General features: G+C 45.7%; 1 protein-coding gene and 1 long non-coding RNA gene across 2 annotated transcripts in view; both read left to right on the top strand.

Moving 5' to 3' along the window:
- The window catches only part of man1a1 (mannosidase, alpha, class 1A, member 1), a 94086-nt gene extending 79711 nt beyond the window's left edge, over positions 1-14375 (top strand). Inside the window, exons 6-12 of the mRNA XM_034579393.1 lie at positions 4006-4129; positions 4266-4359; positions 8064-8179; positions 9542-9761; positions 10398-10570; positions 10845-10960; positions 13574-14375. Coding sequence (XP_034435284.1) covers positions 4006-4129; positions 4266-4359; positions 8064-8179; positions 9542-9761; positions 10398-10570; positions 10845-10960; positions 13574-13700 — 970 coding nt within the window. The 3' untranslated portion in view covers positions 13701-14375. The remainder of the gene's footprint in view (positions 1-4005; positions 4130-4265; positions 4360-8063; positions 8180-9541; positions 9762-10397; positions 10571-10844; positions 10961-13573) is intronic.
- Positions 14376-16346: 1971 nt separating this feature from the next.
- Positions 16347-17029, top strand: LOC117758071. The gene is made up of 2 exons (XR_004613228.1): positions 16347-16490; positions 16616-17029. It is a non-coding gene; the product is annotated as an uncharacterized LOC117758071 (long non-coding RNA).
- The last annotated feature ends 1798 nt before the right edge of the window (positions 17030-18827 follow it).

Here is an 18827-nt window from a genome sequence, read left to right as displayed (position 1 = left end):
GTGCGATAGATTTTCAGACAGAGAGGAAGAGATATTGAGGCAAAAGGAGGTCATGGGCTGGACGAGGAGGAGGACGAGGAGGAGGAGGAGGAGGAGGAGGACAGGGAAGGGGCTTGGAACACACAAGAAAAACTGAGAGAATTGAGCCAAATTATAGGCTTCATCCAACCACTGAGTACAAATGAATCGGGGGAGTGCTTCCTAACATCACCCCTGACAAGCGTGAGAGGGCACGTTCTTGTGACATGCTAATTTATGGAGATGGGGGGGTGCGTTCTCTGTTTTTTCCAGGTTACTGCTCGGCACAGCAGAATTAAATTCCCTGATGTCGCCTCTGCAGAATCGACTGGTGGATAAAAAAAACTACCAAGCTACAGTTTGTCATTTCAGAGCTGGGCCGAGAAACGGCTGTAAAAGGTGGGAGAGGATTAATTATTTAAAGAAAACATTGGACGCTCCTGAAAGAGGAGAAGAAAAGTAAAGTACGTCCTCTGAAGTGAACAGATTCACCGGTGACATCAATCTGTAACGACCCACTTCTCTTTCTGGGTCGAGGCTGTGGATCCATGTTTGTTGTTTCACGGACGTCTTGAGCCTTTTTGTTTCTCGCCCCGAAAGCAGGACAACGTGATGTGGAGCAAATTATCTTGTTGAATATTTCTGCAATTTAGAAATATGAGAGGCTGTGTGTGAGAACACAAATGTCCCAGACAGATGGATGCAAAGCTGGAAGAATACAAATATCTCAGGATGAGGAAGAGGAGCGTCATGTCCTTCCTCCTATGTGAAAAGCAAACTCTGGAAAATACCCTGAACCAATTTTCCGGTGTTGTTGTCTGAAAACAGCTTTTTAAGCCTCTGCAGTCTGATCAAAAAGTTCCTCTCTGACCTTGGAAAAGAAGTCCACATCCTTTCCTGCTTTAAAGTTGAGATAGTAAATGTCCCCCAGTATTCAGTGATAACCTGTAATATTCAAAACTAAACTTTAATTCTCTCAGCCTGGTTATGAAACGGGCTGAGCACATTAATCAGAATCTGCGGGCGTTGACTCCTCTTAGTCAAACAAAGTGCGTCGTATCACTTCTGTCGGAGGTGGATGATGACGGCTCATCTCCCGCTTTGTAATGAAAGTTCAATACAAGCTTTGATACGTCGGCGTGAGCCAAACATAATCTCTGAAAAGTCCCCCCTTGTTCTAGGTCACCCCGTAAATTTTAATTAACATTTCCTGTCGAGTTTGCAAAGAGAATTTACTCCCGTGTGTTTTTTTTTTCACTGCACGCTGCATTTAATTACTTCTGTTTTGGTTTCAAGCGTTTCTCATCAGCGGGAATATTTCATCCAAAAACACACAGCGCGATGATGTGGAGTGTTAGAGACGCAGCATTCAAACAAACAGACGCTTTATTCGGCTTTTAATATGAATCTTTAAGGCCCATAATTCATGTGAAAGCCAACTGAGGTCACGGGAGAAACACACAACAGGAGAAGTCCTCGTATGCTAATTGAGATGAGCACCAGAGCAAGGCCTCTGTGAGAGTGTGTGTGTGTGCTCAGTTGTGTAATGTTTGTGCAGCATCGCAGTGTGGGTCTGAAGTGCGGGAGCTAGGTCATAAACCAAACTGTCTTTTATCGCTCGGAGCCTGTAACAAGTCTCATTGCCTCCCATGTGAAGGAGCCGGATCTAGAGCGAGCTGGATGTGGAGGCTTGGAAACTCTGGAAACTGGGCCACGGGGACGTCTGCCTCGCTGGTCAAACACAACACTGCACTGCATTAGCACTAATACAGCTGTTTTGTGCCGTGTGCCTGTTGGTGTTGTGCTGGTTTCCACTTTCAGAACTGGAACAGCAGCGTTTCCGTCGGAATCGGAGGCGTGAATGTTCCTCAGCAGCTCTTGAAACAGCCCAGTTCAGAGCAGAAGCAGCTCTGAGACCCCGTGTTTTAATTGAATTTATTAGCATTGATATAATGTGTCAATCAACCAAGCTGCCACAGAGACGGGTACAGACGGTTTCCTCACCGGACTTTGGATTGGAACCAGTTTTTTAAATCGTTTTTTTGAGACACACGACTCCATTTTAGAGTTGGACTGAATTCTTTTAGTCGGTTGAATTGTCTGAAATGTTGGTCTCTGTCTCGTCAGGCTCTCGCTCGGTTGAAGCATAGTCACGAGTCGATTCCTCAAACTCGGTGCCTTTTATTTCCCCACTGCGCTAAATGGCCAAACACATTGAAAGTGAGACCAGGACGTGGTCGAGCGCTGGCGGCAACAACTCACCTGCCTGTTCACAATCTCCTCCTTTCCCTTTAAGGCTTCCCCAGCATGTTAGTGAGTGTTTGTGAAAGAAAAACGTTTCCACTGCTGCTTGACTTCTCCTTGACTTCATCGAGAGCGCCGACGAATCCAAACTACGACTGTGTTATTTATTCTTTTTAAAAAGTTGCATAATGTTGCTCAGTGATTTCATCCTCATAGTTTTTTTTTTATTTCAGCTGCGTTTCGAACGAGCATCTTCCCTTTGACAGGTCTTACATTTGTAATTAAACTCCAGGCAGCGTTACACGTTTCAGATCGTCTTGAATTTCTCTTTCACACACCCTGGTCAGATAAGTAGTATTTCAAACACACCCTCAGCGCGCTGTGTCTCCAGTATTCTACTATATATCTGCACTCCATTGGTTTGTGTCTGTTTTGGTTTACGCGGCAGCTTTCCTCTCGCTGTCTTCTGTTTTGTTCTCCTTCACGGGGGTTTAGTGTTTCTCACAGCGGGGCTTTGGGATGAATTTGAGCTGGACAGGGGTGAAATGGAAAGGTGTGTGTGTGTTCCTCTCCCCGCCTCCGAGGAGAGGAGATTTATCGCTCATCATGGGGGGGGGGGGTTAGAAAGGGATTGAGAAAGATGGACAGACAGATCGAGCTGACAGTTAACTGGAGAGGAGGAGGAGGAGGAAGAGGAGGAGATGAAGATGAAGAAATGATGCTTTTTCAATATGTCTGCGTCCATCCAAAGCGAACAAACGCACAGCTCTGTGTGTGTGTGTGTGTGTGTGTGTGTGTGTGTGTGTGTGTGTGTGTGTGTGTGTGTGTGTGTGTGTGTGTGTGTGTGTGTGTGTGTGTGTGTGTGTGTGTGTGTGTGTGTGTGTGTGTGTGTGTGTGTGTGTGTGTGTGTGTCTTCTGCCTGATGCTGCAGTGGTCCTGCTTGTGTTCGGGTGAGTTGATTGAATCCATGGTGTAATGGGAAACAAATTATGGCTTGTGCAGCATGATGAGTTGAAGGGGGGGTAATTAGTATGTTCATCCACCTCTTTGAAGAGTTGTGTGTCTGTGTGTGTGTGTGTGTGCAGTGCCGTTTATGTCCCCCATTTATTTACTGCTCTGCCGACGCCCCGCTGTGTGTTTCACGGTGCAGTAAAATGTTATTCATGGGTTTTTACTTGAGGCTTCGCCACCAGAGTCATCAGCTCTTGATCTGGAAGTGATCTGTCAGTGGCTCTAATCATCCAACACACACACACACACACACACACACACACACACACACACACACACACACACACACACACACACGCATCACGGCCATAGACTGTACTTAAACACGGACGTAGACTCGGAGAAGTGCCTTAAACCTGAATTCTCTCAGTTTAACGACCAAAGTTTGAATTTCAGTGCCGTGAACGCACAGGAACCTCATGTCATGAAAAAGAACAGTTGACAAAAGGACGTCCAGGTAAATTAGAGCAGAGTTGAAGTCGTCTTACTGGTTTAAAGTTTGGCTGCTGAGTCACTGAGAAAACTTTCTGACATGACTCATTCTGTGTTCTTGTCTTATTGTCCACAGACCTTGTGCGCACCAGAGTGTGCACCAGTTACAACATAGTTTACGGAGGCGGTTTTTCAAATGGTCTCTTTTACACATCAGCGGTGGTTCAGTATTTCTTCTTGTCGTTTTCTTTTTGATTAACAGAATCCTCCCTCTCTCCCTCTCCCTTCTTCTCTCTGCAGTGGTATAGGTAGGAACTGGCCGTGGGCGTCTGGCGGCAGCAGCATCCTGGCCGAGTACGGAACCCTGCACCTGGAGTTCATGCACCTCGGCCAGCTCTCTGGGAATCCTGAGTTTGCTCAGAAGGTAACAGAAACACAGGAGATGTGAACATGTCGTATGTGTTGAACTCTCACTGGTTTTCTACAGGATTTCCTCTTTTACTCCTGCAGAATTTAAAGATTTCTTTCTTGAAATGCAATCTTCTTCTTCTTTTTATCAGGTAATGAACATCCGGAAGGTCCTCAACCGCCTGGACAAACCTCAGGGGCTGTACCCCAACTACCTGAACCCCAACAGTGGCCAGTGGGGCCAACGTGAGTGCACAGTTCTCTACACGTCATAGTTCTTCAGGAGGAACACTGTCCTGTCCACTGAGATTCTTCTTAGATGCTCCGCTCCTTCTTTTTTATCTCCATATACGTAAATGTTCTCCAGTGAAATAACAAGACGACGTATAAACACGGACGTTTCAAAGATGAGAATCATCACCTTCACCCTTTGTTCTCCACAACTTCACATCAGGGAGTCACAGTTGCTGCTTCACCTTCACTTAGCGTCACCTGTAAACTGAGCCCAATAAAACCTGATGATCACACAGCAGGTCCAGGAGCTGGAGCTTTATTTGCATTAAGGTGATCAGCCCTCACGTTAAAGCAGATTTACATTGTCCCTGCGTTCTGGGGAAACTCCTCGCAGCTCCTTGTAACACAAAGGAAGGCCCGTCGTTATTAACCAGCTGTAAAGACGGCTTCGTCATTTCCTCGGTGTTAATTCTGTTTGAACAGTCACTTTTATGCATAATGTGACCTAATATTTATACAAACTTTAGTCAAGCCAAATTCCTTCCGTCATATTCTCAAATTTTTTCAGTTGTACTTCACACAGAAACGGCTCCTGAGTAATTAAGATGGAAATATCCGACCGGCTCCGTCTGGGTTCACACTAACCTGGACCCAGAGTCTGATATCAGCAAAACGTTTTCATTTCCCACTTGACGAGTGTCACCAAGCTTCGGCCTTTTCCTTTGTCGTGATGACACACAAATTACAACTTGTCTGGATCACCGCTGAGCACTTTGTGTTGATCTTTCAAAGACAACGGCTCCACACCTGTAATTTGTTCTGACGACGACCAGGAGAGTGCACACGTCTTCCTCCCTCCAGGATCATTGTAATCACTCCGCCGGCTCCAGCTCAGGTTTTAAAGACACTCGCTTCCTTTATTTGTCCAAGAACTTGTCCCCGATACATTTTTCTCTTGTCCCTCTCATTTTACCGTCAAGATTCATGAATTATTCCCTGTTAAAATGGTGAAAATGTCAAAAAATAGCTATTAAAAAACAATAATGGATCTGCCTCTATATCCAGATCCATCCCAAAATTCAATGGGCTCTTTCTTGGCCTGTGTCCCATCCCTCCACCGAGTTCTGTAAGAATCTGTTCGGTAGTTTTTGCGAAATCCTCTTCGTTATTTACGGGGATTGATTTAGTTGTTCTGCTGGAGCGATGCTGCAGGATGGTTTCCCTTCTTCTTCTGCTTTCAAACCTCCTCGTCCCTCTTTCCATCTCAACCCTGTTGACTCACTTCACATTCCTGCAGCCCACTATTTCCCCAAATCCCTGTCCACCCTCAGCTCCCGTCTATAACGTCGGCGTGTGCACATGTGTCCGTTCACACAGTAACAGGATATGATTTCAAATCCATTATCAAACCGTGCAGCAGAACGGGGTAACGATGATGGGGATAGAGAGGGAAGACTTGGAGGAAGAGGAGGGATTAGGGCTGTTGGGGAGATAGTGTAAAATAGAGACGTGTTGTCAGATATCGTGTGGCAGAGGAACACACTGAGTAAAAGTCTCTTTTAATGCCAGCTGTCATGTGTCGGAGGAAACTGTCGGCAGGGTGCTAGATAATGAAAACGACACTGACAAGGAGCAGGAGAGGGGATGATATCAAAATCCATTTTTAAACTCGTTCTTAACGCGGCTGTGAGTGATTTCCTTTTTACCACTATATCAAACCATCGGGCGCTTTAAGGAACAGTTGGGTCACAGGGGAGCTGGAACTAATCCTGGACGGGTCGTGAGTCCATCACTGGGCCGTCAGCTTCTACTCCACTTGTCAAATCAAAGTCCAGTGCTCAGCGGCGGTTTGTTGAACTCGGACCAAACATCAGAGAAATGAGTCTTCAGCCTGTAGCCGTCGACCAGGAACTGTGAGGAGGAGGCACATCAGACCAATAAAGGATAAACACCGGACTCTGACTGACGCAGCGAATCTTCACGTCCTTCGTCGTTTGTTGCTGGCGTCCGAATCACCGGGGAAACTCGCATCCAGGCGAGGAAGCCTGAAAAACCCAAGTCTCCCTAATGTATTCAGGAACCCGTTGAGTTTAGCTTTTTCTCCCGTCATTGAGAATTTCAGATTTGAAGTTAATGAAACGTAATTATTTTTCACGCTTAATTCCTCCCGCCTCAGTTTTACCTTGAAGAGGTTTTCATTTGCTCAGATCGGTCGAATCAGGGGCACGTTTCTCCTGAAAGACGTAAATCGCTTGATCCAGTTTTTAATAATCATTTGTATTTTCCCTCTGATACGTTTCTGAAGGGATCAGAAATATCGTCTCCGACACGCGGCCTTTAACTGCAGCACTGTTAGAATCTGTGAAGGTTAAATACGAACTTAACTTTGAAACACGCGATAAAACTCCAGGAAGCACATCTGCGGTTATAGCTGCTGGCATTTATCTGACACTTTAACACAGACGCTACCTGCGTCTTCATCCACGTAATTTATGCAAATGATGATTTATTCAATCTGCGATGCTGAATAGAAAGTTCCCCCCCCGCCCCCCCCCCAAAAAAAGAAGCTTTTACGCTCGTCTTAGCCAGTGAGGGGGGGTTTTTTCATCCAGAGAGAAATTATGCAATAGCGATGGAAATGCAATTGTTGAATAAATTATGACCTCGGGATGTTTGCACCCTAATGTTGTCTGAAATATATCTCCTCCCCCCCCCCACCATAGCCTCCCTGCAATCCTCAGCCCATCCCTCACTTACTGTACAAATACCACCTCGTCATGTGCAGGTGGATTGTGTTAGAACGGCTGTCATCGTGTTTTTTAAACCTGCTCATGAAGGCGATTGAGTTATTCACAAGATAAAGTGTTTATAGATAATGTAATAAACAATAAATACGCATATGTTCAACGCATGGTTCCAAAATGAAGAAGAGGAAGACGATAGCTTGTTTCTATCAGTGCCGATCGGAGCCGGAGCCGATTTAAAAACCTGCAGAGTCATTTGACCTGAGAGAGAAACTACAGCTAATTGTTTCCATTCTCATTGCAGACAAAAGCCAGATGTTGGCAGATGTTAGCGGGTTATCTAGTTTACATCTCTGCTTCTGATTCTGTATCTGAAAAAACTGCTTGTGACTAAATGTGTAATTGTTCTTCATGTCATTGAAGAGATGTTTGGCAGATCGCTCGCGCTCTATTTTAGGCTCGTGTCTTCTTCTCTTTGGTTTCCCTGCCGCTCTCGCTCGGGGTGTGACGCTCTCGCTCGTCGACAGCCGGCTTCTCTTATCGCCTCGCGACCGAAGCCTCTTCAGCGGCCTCCTCTTCTCTCTTCTCTTCAGCGTGATTGCGGCTGACATTTAATCTCTGCACTCCACACACGGGGCCGGACTCTGTTAATGACACATGCATATGGATGAGCCTCCGCTGACAATCAGCAGGGCAGACGCACAGATCAGCTGGATGGACGCTCACCTGCAATAACACACACACAGACACGCACACACACACACACACACGTATACTGTAGAATATCATCAGCTGCAGGAGTGTTTGTGTTATATTACACACACACATATCCAGCCCTGCATAATGTGGTGATTATCTTTGGATTGAAGTTGTAATCTGAACACGCAGACGTGTAGGAGGTGTGTGTTTGTGTGTGAGTGTTAGTGAGTGTGTGTGTGTGTGTTTTAATCATTGTTTATGTGTGTGTTGCAGATCATGTGTCTGTGGGTGGCCTTGGCGACAGTTTCTATGAGTACCTGCTCAAGGCCTGGCTGATGTCAGACAAGACAGATGAGGAAGGCAAGAAGATGTACTACGATGCCCTGCAGGTAACCCCCCCGCACACACGTGCACACACACACACACACACACACACACACACACACACACACACACACACGCACACACGCACACGCACAGTAAGCAGTTGTTAGGGCTGAGATGCAGCCATTGACTTCACAAGTCATTAAATTACCAATTATTGTTTGTTAAAATAGTTGCAGATGATTTTCTTTAGGTCAATTTAATCATTTGAGTCAATTAACAAACAACAAAAACAATAATAACCTTTAAGGACACCTGAGGACACGTTTACAAATCCAATAAGACACAAGATAGAATAACAGGAACATTTGTTGTTGTGCGTTTGTTTGTCAGTTTGTAGGATTACACAAAAACTACTGAACTGTCTTCCATAAGATGTTTATGGAGGGGTGTGACATGACCCGAGGAAGAAACCATTACGTTTAGGATTGAGACTAACTTTTCTGTCTCTTACTTTATCATGGAGATAGTGTGTTACAGGGTGTTAGAGGGTTTCAGTCTTGACTCTCTCAGCGTTTCTATATTTCACCCTTAACCGTTCCAATGTCAGACTTTCTGGTATCTATTCATTTTCCAATAATTTGATCCTCAGGAGCCTGATAGTGAGTTTGAAGAGATGACGCCACGGGGAAAAGTTTCACGTTGCATTTATGTATAAAAGGAAAAGTAGCGAGAGGAGATGAATCTCGTGTCAGAACAACAGCAGCTCTCCTGTGGTGTAAAGATAGCCTCTCTCTTTTTAAATCAAACCTAAACTGTGGTGACGAGCGGCATCGCTCTGAAACACACTGGGGAGCGAAATACATTACATGGCGACTAAAATACAGCTTTAAACACGCAGGGATACTTTACCCATAATCCCTCACAAGCTTCAGGGACGACAGGGGCTCTGGATGCATTCGTCAAGAAGACGATAACCCTGCTGTCCTTAAAGGGTCTTTATCCCCGAAACATATCGAACCCTGTGCGTTTCTCTAATTTAACGTTCATCACTTCTTCTCGATTCCTGTGATGAACTGGAGAGTTTGTTTAAGAACAGAAACACAGAGATCGACACCAGAGTTTCTACCGAGGTTTGAGGATTTACTTTATCCCGAGCTCTCACATCCTGTTTGTACTGTGCACACAGTACAAACAGGATGTAAACAGAGTGAAGATTATATTTTTCAACTTGTTGATTTAAGGTTTTTAGTACCTTGAACAATGTAGTTGAGTAAACAACACAAACCAACATGGACATTAACTCACGAATACATTATCACGATATTATCCACATTTAAAAACCCTCTGATCCATCACGAGAGGATTATTACAGGTTACAGTTGATTTCAGGCTCAGAACCTTCAATCACTCTCTGTGTTTCCCAGGCGATAGAGACCAACCTGATGAGGAAGTCCAGCGGCGGCCTGACCTACATAGCGGAGTGGAAGGGGGGGCTCCTGGAGCACAAGATGGGTCACCTGACCTGCTTCGCGGGCGGCATGATGGCGCTGGGAGCTGATGGGGCGCCCAGCGACAAGACGGGCCACCAGATGGAGCAGGCCGCCGAGATCGCCCGCACGTGTCACGAGTCGTACGTCAGGACGGGTCAGTTCCACGGCGTCGTGTCCCGTGTCTCTGCTGAGACGCCCACCTCACCTGAGTGTCCCAGATATTTACCTGTTGTCGTGAACACAGAGTTCATATCTGAAAACGGCTCAGAAGTTATTTTCATTCTGCTTGTATCAGAGGCTGTAAAGGATGTCGGGGGGGGGTTTTAAGTGCAGTCCGTGCACTTGTCGTCCTTTCAGGCAGGAAAGTCAAGTTATGGGAAAACGGTTTAATTCTAATTTGAAAGTCGTATTTTAATCATAAGTCGACATTATGCAGGTTTTTATTTTTAATCTCCGGTCAGATCATTTTTTTAAAAATTTTTCTCTCTGAATTGAATCCGTCCCTGAGTCGTGTTGTGAGTCACTGTTTTAAACGCAGCTCCGGGGAATGTCATCATCACTGAGCTCTGAAATAGCATCGTTTTCTGAGCGAGCGCTGACCTGAGCTCTGTGACGCTTCACTGCAGCCGCACACGTAACGTGAAACTATGTAAACACGTGGGTTAATAACACAAGAGAAGAAACTCAGTCTGTTTTCCTCATTTTGAAGCTGCAGCATTAAGATGTTTGTATCTTTACATCTTCTTCTCTCCTCTTCCTCTTCCTCCTCCTCCTCCTCTTCCTCCCGCAGCCCTGAAGCTGGGTCCAGAGGCGTTTCGCTTCGACGGCGGGGTCGAGGCCATCGCCACCCGCCAGAACGAGAAGTACTTCATCCTCCGCCCCGAGGTCATCGAGACGTACATGTACATGTGGAGGTTCACCCACGACCCCAAGTACAGGGAGTGGGGCTGGGAGGCCGTTCAGGTAAAATACGAGTTTGTCTCAAAGAATCGTTTCTGTGATATTCAATTCATCAGTAGCTGAAAGAAAATGTTCGAATGTGGAAGCTCCAGTGAGAGATTTTATTAAAACAAACTAATCTGGACGGAAACACAACAAAACATCGACTTATTTAACTTATTTTTATATTCAGCAAAGGATCCACCCGGAGCTTTAGTGATATTTTAAGCACATGAAACAGCCTGATTGATTTCCTGTCTTCCCGTTGTGTGTCTGTGTTCCTGTGTGTGTGGTCCAGGCCCTGGAGAAGCACTGTCGGTTGGAAGGAGGCTACAGCGGCGTCAGGGACGTCTACGCGTCGTCTCCGAACCACGACGACGTCCAGCAGAGTTTCTACTTGGCAGAGACGCTGAAGTGAGACGCGCAAACTGGACAACTTCATAAACGCACACACCCTTCACTTTGTCCTCTTATGATTGTGCTGTCATTGCGTTTTATGGAGGGACTGGAGCTCTGCATCCCCAAACTGTCAACTCACACAAACACACACACACACACAAACACACACACACACACAAACACACACACAGGCATAAAATACGATGTTTTCATTAATTCGGACAAGGCTCCACAGATTTGCCGAGGTCAGTGGCAAGGTTACGTCGCTGCGTCGTCTCTCACACGCTGAGTGAGTCGGGGGTTCTGCAGCCGTACAGGACGATCCAGTCTCTCACTGAGATACTGAACCACACGACGTTCATCTCGATAAATGACACAAACACAACTGAACAGAGAATACGTATCATTTTTTTTAATAATTCAAATGTTTGGGCCTTTCGTCATTTCTCATTAAATCCTTCCACGCCTAACTTGAACAATCCCGTGAGACACTATGTGAAATAGTGATTTTGCAGAAGTGAATCTCTGTGAAATATGAAATGTGTTTTCAGTAGAAGACCAGTTATCTCCCACATGTTGGATCCACTCGTGTTTCTCAGACTGCAGATGCACGGTCGGATCTCAAATAGACAACGAGATAAACACGACGTGTCCCAACTCACCACAGGCAGCTTCCACTTCTCACTTCCTCTTAACAGTCGCCTGACATTTGTACTTAACTGCCCTGTTGTGTGTGTCTGTGTGTGTGTGTGTGTAAATGTGTGTGCGAGGCCGCAAACGGCTCTCTAAACGTGTTGTCAGCCGCACAGTGTGATGTCTGTGGCTAATAGGGCTCCTCCTCAGATGGCTCTCCATCTGTGTTCGGCAAGTCAGTCTGTTTAAACCACCAGGAAAAGAAAATCCCAGCAACACTTCAACGAGTGCGAGAGTGTGTGTTTAACGTGTGTGTGTGTGTGTGTGTGTGTGTGTGTGTGTGTGTGTGTGTGTGTGTGTGTGTGTGTGTGTGTGTGTGTGTGTGTGTGTGTGTGTGTGTGTGTGTGTGTGTGTGTGTGTGTGTGTGTGTGTGTGTTTGTGTGTCTGCTCATACGAAGCAGAAAACCAGGGAGGGAATCTCAGTGACCACGTCGGTCCTGGTTGATGGATGTGTGACGTGGAATCAAACCCTCGGAACTTCACTCCATATTTATCTCTGTTTCCTTCCTCTCCGTCTCAATCCGTCCCCTCCTCTTCCTCATCTTCATTCTGTCCTGCACCAGGCAGCGGTTTACAGGAAGTCAAGGTTAGGCTAACAGAGCCTGATGGGTGGGGGGGGGCGAGCCTCCGTCCAATCCAGCTTCTTTATAGGCTGTAAATTATACCTCACGTCACCTCTAGTCCTGATTAACACACACACACACACACACACACACACACACACACACACACACACACACACACACAGACACACACTGAGACGTCTGATCAGAAAGTCATTAAAGCTTTTTAGGTGTGATTATAAAATGTTCTGTGGAAGCGTTGGAAAAACTAATAAAATGAAAACCTCATTAGCATGATCTGGTATTAAACCCCCCCCCCCCCCCCCCAAGGCGATAAATCCACTGACAAGAATACGAAGGTGACTGACGAGCGGCCTGGTCAGTAGCCCATAGTTTCCTCATCTGTCGCATCCCATGATGCCACAGTGCGACCCCCCCCCCCCCCCCCCCCCACGGAGGATATTGATCCCATCTAGAAGTCTTGTCCCTCAAATGTTTCTCTGGGAACTTGGCATTGTGCAGAGCCACGTTCCTGATTTCATCTCCTCTCCGCTGCCAAGGACACGGACGTTCTTCACACGGCTGTCGGCCGTCAATCACTCGCTGCTTTCTGGGCGTCTGTTGTGAGGAAGAGGAGGAGGGGGAGGAGGAGAGGGGGGGGGGGGGGACGTGTGGTTGACGGCTTCACGTCCATCGAGCTTCTCAGCTGATTTATTGACTCAGTTTTGCTCCTGTTCAGAAACTGTTTCATGAAATCTGACGCCATCGAGCCGCAGAATTAAATCACCTCCGGTTTGGCAAAAGCTGGTGTGAAGCCGTGCCCCCCTCCCCCCCCCCCCCCCCCCCCCCCTTCTTGGCTCTCGGCCCCACATCTGTTTCATCACTGCTCTTCTGGCAGGACCACTGACGAATACTGAGGAGATAATATCAAACAAGTGTGGATCCCACGAGGAGTCACGTTAAAAAGATACATGAAGACACGAGTGGAGGCGTGTTGGTTTAATTAAAACAATGTTTACCCACAAGATTTCAACTCTTTTTACCTCATTGCTGATGAAATTAGATCAAAAATCACTCGTACGACATTAGAATCTGTGGGGTTTGCGTGAAGCAAGGGGCATTGTGGGTAATGTAGGCTCCAGAAAACAACACAAACTCTTCTGTTCTGCTGCGTTGTCTCAATCTCAATCTCAAACTTCAGCTCTTCCCAAAGTTTTAAGTTTTACCTCGGACGTTATCCGTTCACTTTAAAACACGACCTCATCCCTGAACATGATTTGATCTGATCATTCTATTAAATAACTTACATTATGAAATCCAAACATCTTCATCATTTGACGCTAACACAAGTTTCTGTCTTTGTCTCCCGCAGGTATCTCTACCTGCTCTTCTCTGAGGACGACCACCTCCCGTTCGACCACTGGGTCTTCAACACCGAGGCTCACCCGCTGCCCGTCATCCGGAAGGACAAAACAGAAATACCCAACGAGGTGGAGTAGTGGACCGTCCTGCGCTGATGACATCACCCCCCCACCCCCCCAAAAAAAAAAACCCACGTGCGAGAACCTCTGATGCTGAAAACCTGAGCCTCCAGCTGGAGTCACCCACTGACGCCTCTCGATCGGATTTCACTTTTTTTATTTTTTAAACGGGATCTAAACTGAATTCAAGTCGCGTCGGAGCTGAGTTCTCGCTGTCGAGTCCAGTTTTTGTTGTTGTTGTTTTGTTTTTCTTGATTTTGAGCTCTGACGCGGACGCTGACGGACGCGCTTCCTGTCGGGTGGCGTGCTGACTTGAGTCCCGTCGTCACGGGACGAGTTTGAAAACGACAATGTGGTAAATGACAGGAGGACGCAGCGATTCCCTCGGACTGTTGGTGTTTAGTTTTTAATATTCTCTGATTATCAAACTGGTATTTTCTGAATTAGACTTTTTTCATTTATGACCAATTTTCACATTCTGCTTCAGTCATCGTGTCGTTTATCGTGGAGGAGAAAAGTGACAGGACGTGAACCAGTCGTCACAGTGGACACGTGGACCCTGGTTTTTTTGGGGAATCGAACCCAGTTAGACTTGGTTGACTCAGCGAGCCACAGGAAGCTGCGTTCACTTCCCGTCGTCTTTTTTTTTTTTCCTGTCTGCTGAACGGCTTCCATCTCTGAAGAGGAACCAACGCCGTCACCGCCAATCGACTTCCAGAGGAACCTTAGTTTTTTTCTAAACCCCCCCGTGGTTGTTTGTGTGTGGGAGAAAAGACGCAGCACAACCCGAGCCTCTTTTTATAAACTGTCTGCTCCCCCCCCCCCCCCCCACCCGTCTCACTCCCTCCCTCGTTGGACGCAGGACGAGCGTCCGACCTGTCAGTGATTCCACTTTTCTCCCCAGGACGTTTACACAAAGCTGCTCCTCATCTTCTGCTCATCTCGTCCTCACTGCGTCTGGATTTATTTCTCTTCCTCTACCTTTGAGCCAAACGTCTCTGAGGTTTGACCGATAGCTGGGATCTCAGGTCTGTTTCTGGAGCTTTCACCCACATCGACCAGTCTTCCTCTGGGAGTTAAAGACCGTGACGAGTGGGTGAAAGCTCTGGCACTGAACAGACTCTCCCATCTGTAACTGTTAATATCTCTCAATCTAAATATATAAATTATGATTCCAGTCGCAAGGTTCAGTGTTGAAATCAGTATCGGTCAGACCTTCCTCTTCCTCATCCTCATCCTCTTCTTCTTCTTCTCGTCTCTGTCCTCGTTCCAGCGTAGAACCGGCTGTAGGATCTTCTCTCCTCTGTGAGGAGACGCAGACGCTCGACTTCGCTGTAACATTTCACCTACAGACACACAAACACAAACACACAAACACACACACACACAAACACACACACACACACAAACACACACACACAAAGCCATACTGATTCAATACAGCCTTACCATTCCGTCGTGACCCTCCTCGTCCTCCAGAGTTCGACTGATCGCGCTCACCTGACATTTCATTTCGGTGTTTTCTACGCCAACGCTCTCTCCGGACGCCGCCGCACAGAACTGTAGCCAGATTAAATCCAGTTTTAGTCTTCGATTTAGTGCCTTCACTGTTGAAAAGGGAGAGACGGCTCAAACACACACACACACACACACACAGACACAGACACACACAGAGGAGAAGAGTTTGAAAACGTAGCTTTAAGTGACGTTCCCACGCCTCACATGAGGATTATACCAAAACTAGACCCGGATTAAAGGATCAGTGTGACTTTTTTTTTTTTATTCTGACATTCAGTTGAAAGTTCACAGCAGCACAAGAGTCGGTGGAAACGTCTCGGACGAGCACAGGTTCATCTGAGGATCACACACTAAGAGACTGAATCACTGAAACACCAGGATAATCTCTCCATCCTTTATCCCATAGACTGGTCCACACTGACACCTAGTGGTGAGAGTTACTTATTACACTGCACGTGAGACCTGGGCTTTATGACTCGTTCATATTTATATATATATGAGTTTTTTATTTTTAGCTTTAAACACAAAAACAAGCTCATTTTAACCTCAGTGACTTGTTTTTATCAAAGATCTGCTCATGAGACAAAGAATTCAATTCAGACCTGGATCTTTAAAACCAAATTTCTTCTTCCACCTTCGACCTTTTACTTCAGGTTTTTTATTAATTTGAGCTTTTTTAATTTTGTTTATTTGAACCATTGTCTGTAAATAAATATGGACGACGCGTCTCCACTTCCTCCCACTTTTCAGAAATGAAGCTAAAGTGTCGCAGGTTCGAATCCTGTGCAGGTGATGGAGCCGTCAGTCCCGTCACGGGTTAGTCTCAGCTGTCAATCACGACCTGTCATAGCAGCAAATAACGAATTAAAACCAATTTTACCCCCAAAAATACAAACAATTTGTTTTGTTTTATAATTTGTGCACTTTTGGTTTGGTCCATTAACATTGGGGAGGCAGGATGTATGAGCAATACCGCAGCCAGCCACCAGGCGGCGATCAAGATGCTTTGGCTTCATTTTTTGGGAGCTGTCGTGTCGTCCATCTTTACGAACATCGATCTGAACAGAAACGTGCTGGATCCTCCTCCTCCTCCTCCTCTTCTTCTTCATGAGCTTTAATAAAAGTTTTAAGTCGTCATTAAAAAGTTCAAACAACAAAAACACTTCGATTAGATTTGTTTATTTTGGTTCTCCGACGGTTTAGCCCAGACGTCTCAGAGCAGAACAGACGAGTCCAACGGTTTAACTGAGGATCTGGCTCCTCCCACGTTTCAGATTTCCACGTCCACACGTTGAAAAAGTCGTAGTTTGCTGTTTCAGAAAGTCGCTGACGACATATTTTTCTCAGAAGGTGAAAGAAACGCAGAGAAACAGCGAACGAGCTTCTGACGCCGCTTCACGTCTTCAGTACACAAGTCGCAGTTAAAGGTTTCTTTATTCAATCGGGAAACTTTCAGATTAAAACGACGAAACTCTCCCTGAATTCCCAACTTTCCTCTAAAACCAAAAAAACCCCAATGAGCCGCTCTCACGTAACGACCCGACACAGACGTATCAGTCCGTCGTCTTTCCCGTGGACTTTCTGAGCCGCGAGCAGATTCTCTTCTTTCACTGTACAGACGACCGCGTGCGTCTCATCCGCGTCGCAGCCGTTTTATTCTATTATCCATGTGATGGTGTGTTGTGCTGGTGGGATTATTTGCTGCCTGTGTTAATTTATTGTGTAGTAGTGAAACATAGAACTCAGAAGGTGTTTTTCGGGGGATGTGACCCCCAGGTGGCGCCGTGGGTGGAGTTGCTTTAAATGGTTGTTTCATATTTATCTGCCCCCCAAAAGAAAACAAACATCCTGAGCCGACGTACAGATTTCAGAAGGTTTGAAGCTCTGCATTTTTTTTAACGTCCCATATTTGAAACCTCAGAAATCATCTGTGAAGCTTCCACCGTCATCTTACAATCTTTTAAAGACGTTTTTATAAAAATGCTCGGCTTCGAAACCTTCGACGTGATGTTATTGTTTTTCACGGCAGAAAGAATCGTTAAAGAAAGGCACCTGGGGGGGGGGAGGGAACAAGTTGTACAGGAGGACAGAAGCTGAATGAATGTACGATCCAATGTGAAGTGAAGAATATTTTATATTGTCTCTGTTGACTCACTTCTTTGTGCTTTTTGTTGTCTGTTAATTTTGTTGGGTTTTTTTTCTTCGTAAAGCACAAACCGTGACGCAGGGAAAGGTTCGTTCGCAGAGAGACAGGAAACGACGCGTGTCTTGTTGTTGTTTTTTAGTTTTTCTGATGCAGCGACGAGCAGCTGTTCATGTAGGAAATGATCCAGATCACACGTGTTTGGATTCGTTGGGGGGGCGGGGTTTTCTTTTTCAGCGTCGTGGCGTAAAACCAAGTGGATGTAAGTGTTAATCGTACAGTGAAGTGTTAACAAACCTGAAGCTGCTCGATGGGAATTCAGAGGAAAAAACGGAGACAAACGTGAATCGGTTGGAGATTTAAAAGTTTCTGGTGACGAAACTAACGAGTTCAGGGTCGTTCTGGTTTGATCTGTTTCTTTATCTGACGAGTTTAGATTAAGATGTTTTTTTGTTTTATCTTATTGGCCCAAAGTAAAGTGGTTGTGATGTCGCTCTGACACTTTAATGTTTAGTTTCATTTCAGTATGAATTTTAAGCCTCGAATTTCAAAAAAGAGCAAAGTTTCCAGTAAATGTCGAAGCTGAGGACCAATGAAAAACGACTTTTTCCTCTTTTTTCCGAGTTTTAATTCAAGCTGTAAAGTTAATCTTTCCGTTAAAGCGTCGTAAGATTTATACAAAATTGATGAATATTCCGTTTCTTATGATTTGAAATAAAGAAAAAGTTTTAAAAAAAATTGTCACAGCCAGAGGATCATAGGAGTTTAAAAATACAAGAAGATAAAATGGATTAATATATTTGTGTTTGTGCCTTCAGATTTCTGACCCAGGAGAAACAAACGTGTCGTTCACTTTTAATTAAACCACGGATTAAGTTCTGGCGTCGCCCTCTGGTGGTAGAAGTCATTTCTGCGTCTTGAAAACCTCCACAAAGCAACAACTTTTCAAAAACAAATATATGCTTTTTAATTCACGATGAAACATTTAAGCTCTGTTTTGATTCGAGTTCGTTGATTCTGCTGACGTTTGACCTGGTGGAGGGTTTAAAAATCGTACTCTTTTCGGCGTGGGGGGGGGGGGGGGTGGTGGTATGAAGTGCTAAATATTTTTACCAAAATCTGTTCATGAGTGTTTGAACGGACCCGAGCGAGGGTGTAGGTTTACAGTCTCCGTCCCCGCGTTGAGATTTCTTCGTTCAATTCTGCAGAACATTCAAGAATACAAAGTTTCGTTAACGTTCGGACGCTAGCGACCGCGTGTCTGAGAAGCGTGGACGCTCGGAAACGGTTTTTTGACTCATTCGGAATTAAAGGGCTGATTTACTTATCGAATCTTTACGCTCCACGTGCGGTTGGATTTATCTCCTTGGAGTCTTTCTTTTTCCACGTGGTCGCGTCACTTCCTGAACAGACAGGAAACGCAGAACGTACGTGGTCGTGCTGCAGCTTCACGCCGTCGGACATCAGACAATCCGATCGTTCGT

The sequence above is a fragment of the Hippoglossus hippoglossus genome, chromosome 24, assembly GCF_009819705.1.
Source record: "Hippoglossus hippoglossus isolate fHipHip1 chromosome 24, fHipHip1.pri, whole genome shotgun sequence".
NCBI classification, from domain to species: domain Eukaryota; kingdom Metazoa; phylum Chordata; class Actinopteri; order Pleuronectiformes; family Pleuronectidae; genus Hippoglossus; species Hippoglossus hippoglossus.
Note: the sequence above shows the minus strand (reverse complement) of the source record. Positions and strands in the feature narration are given on the sequence as shown.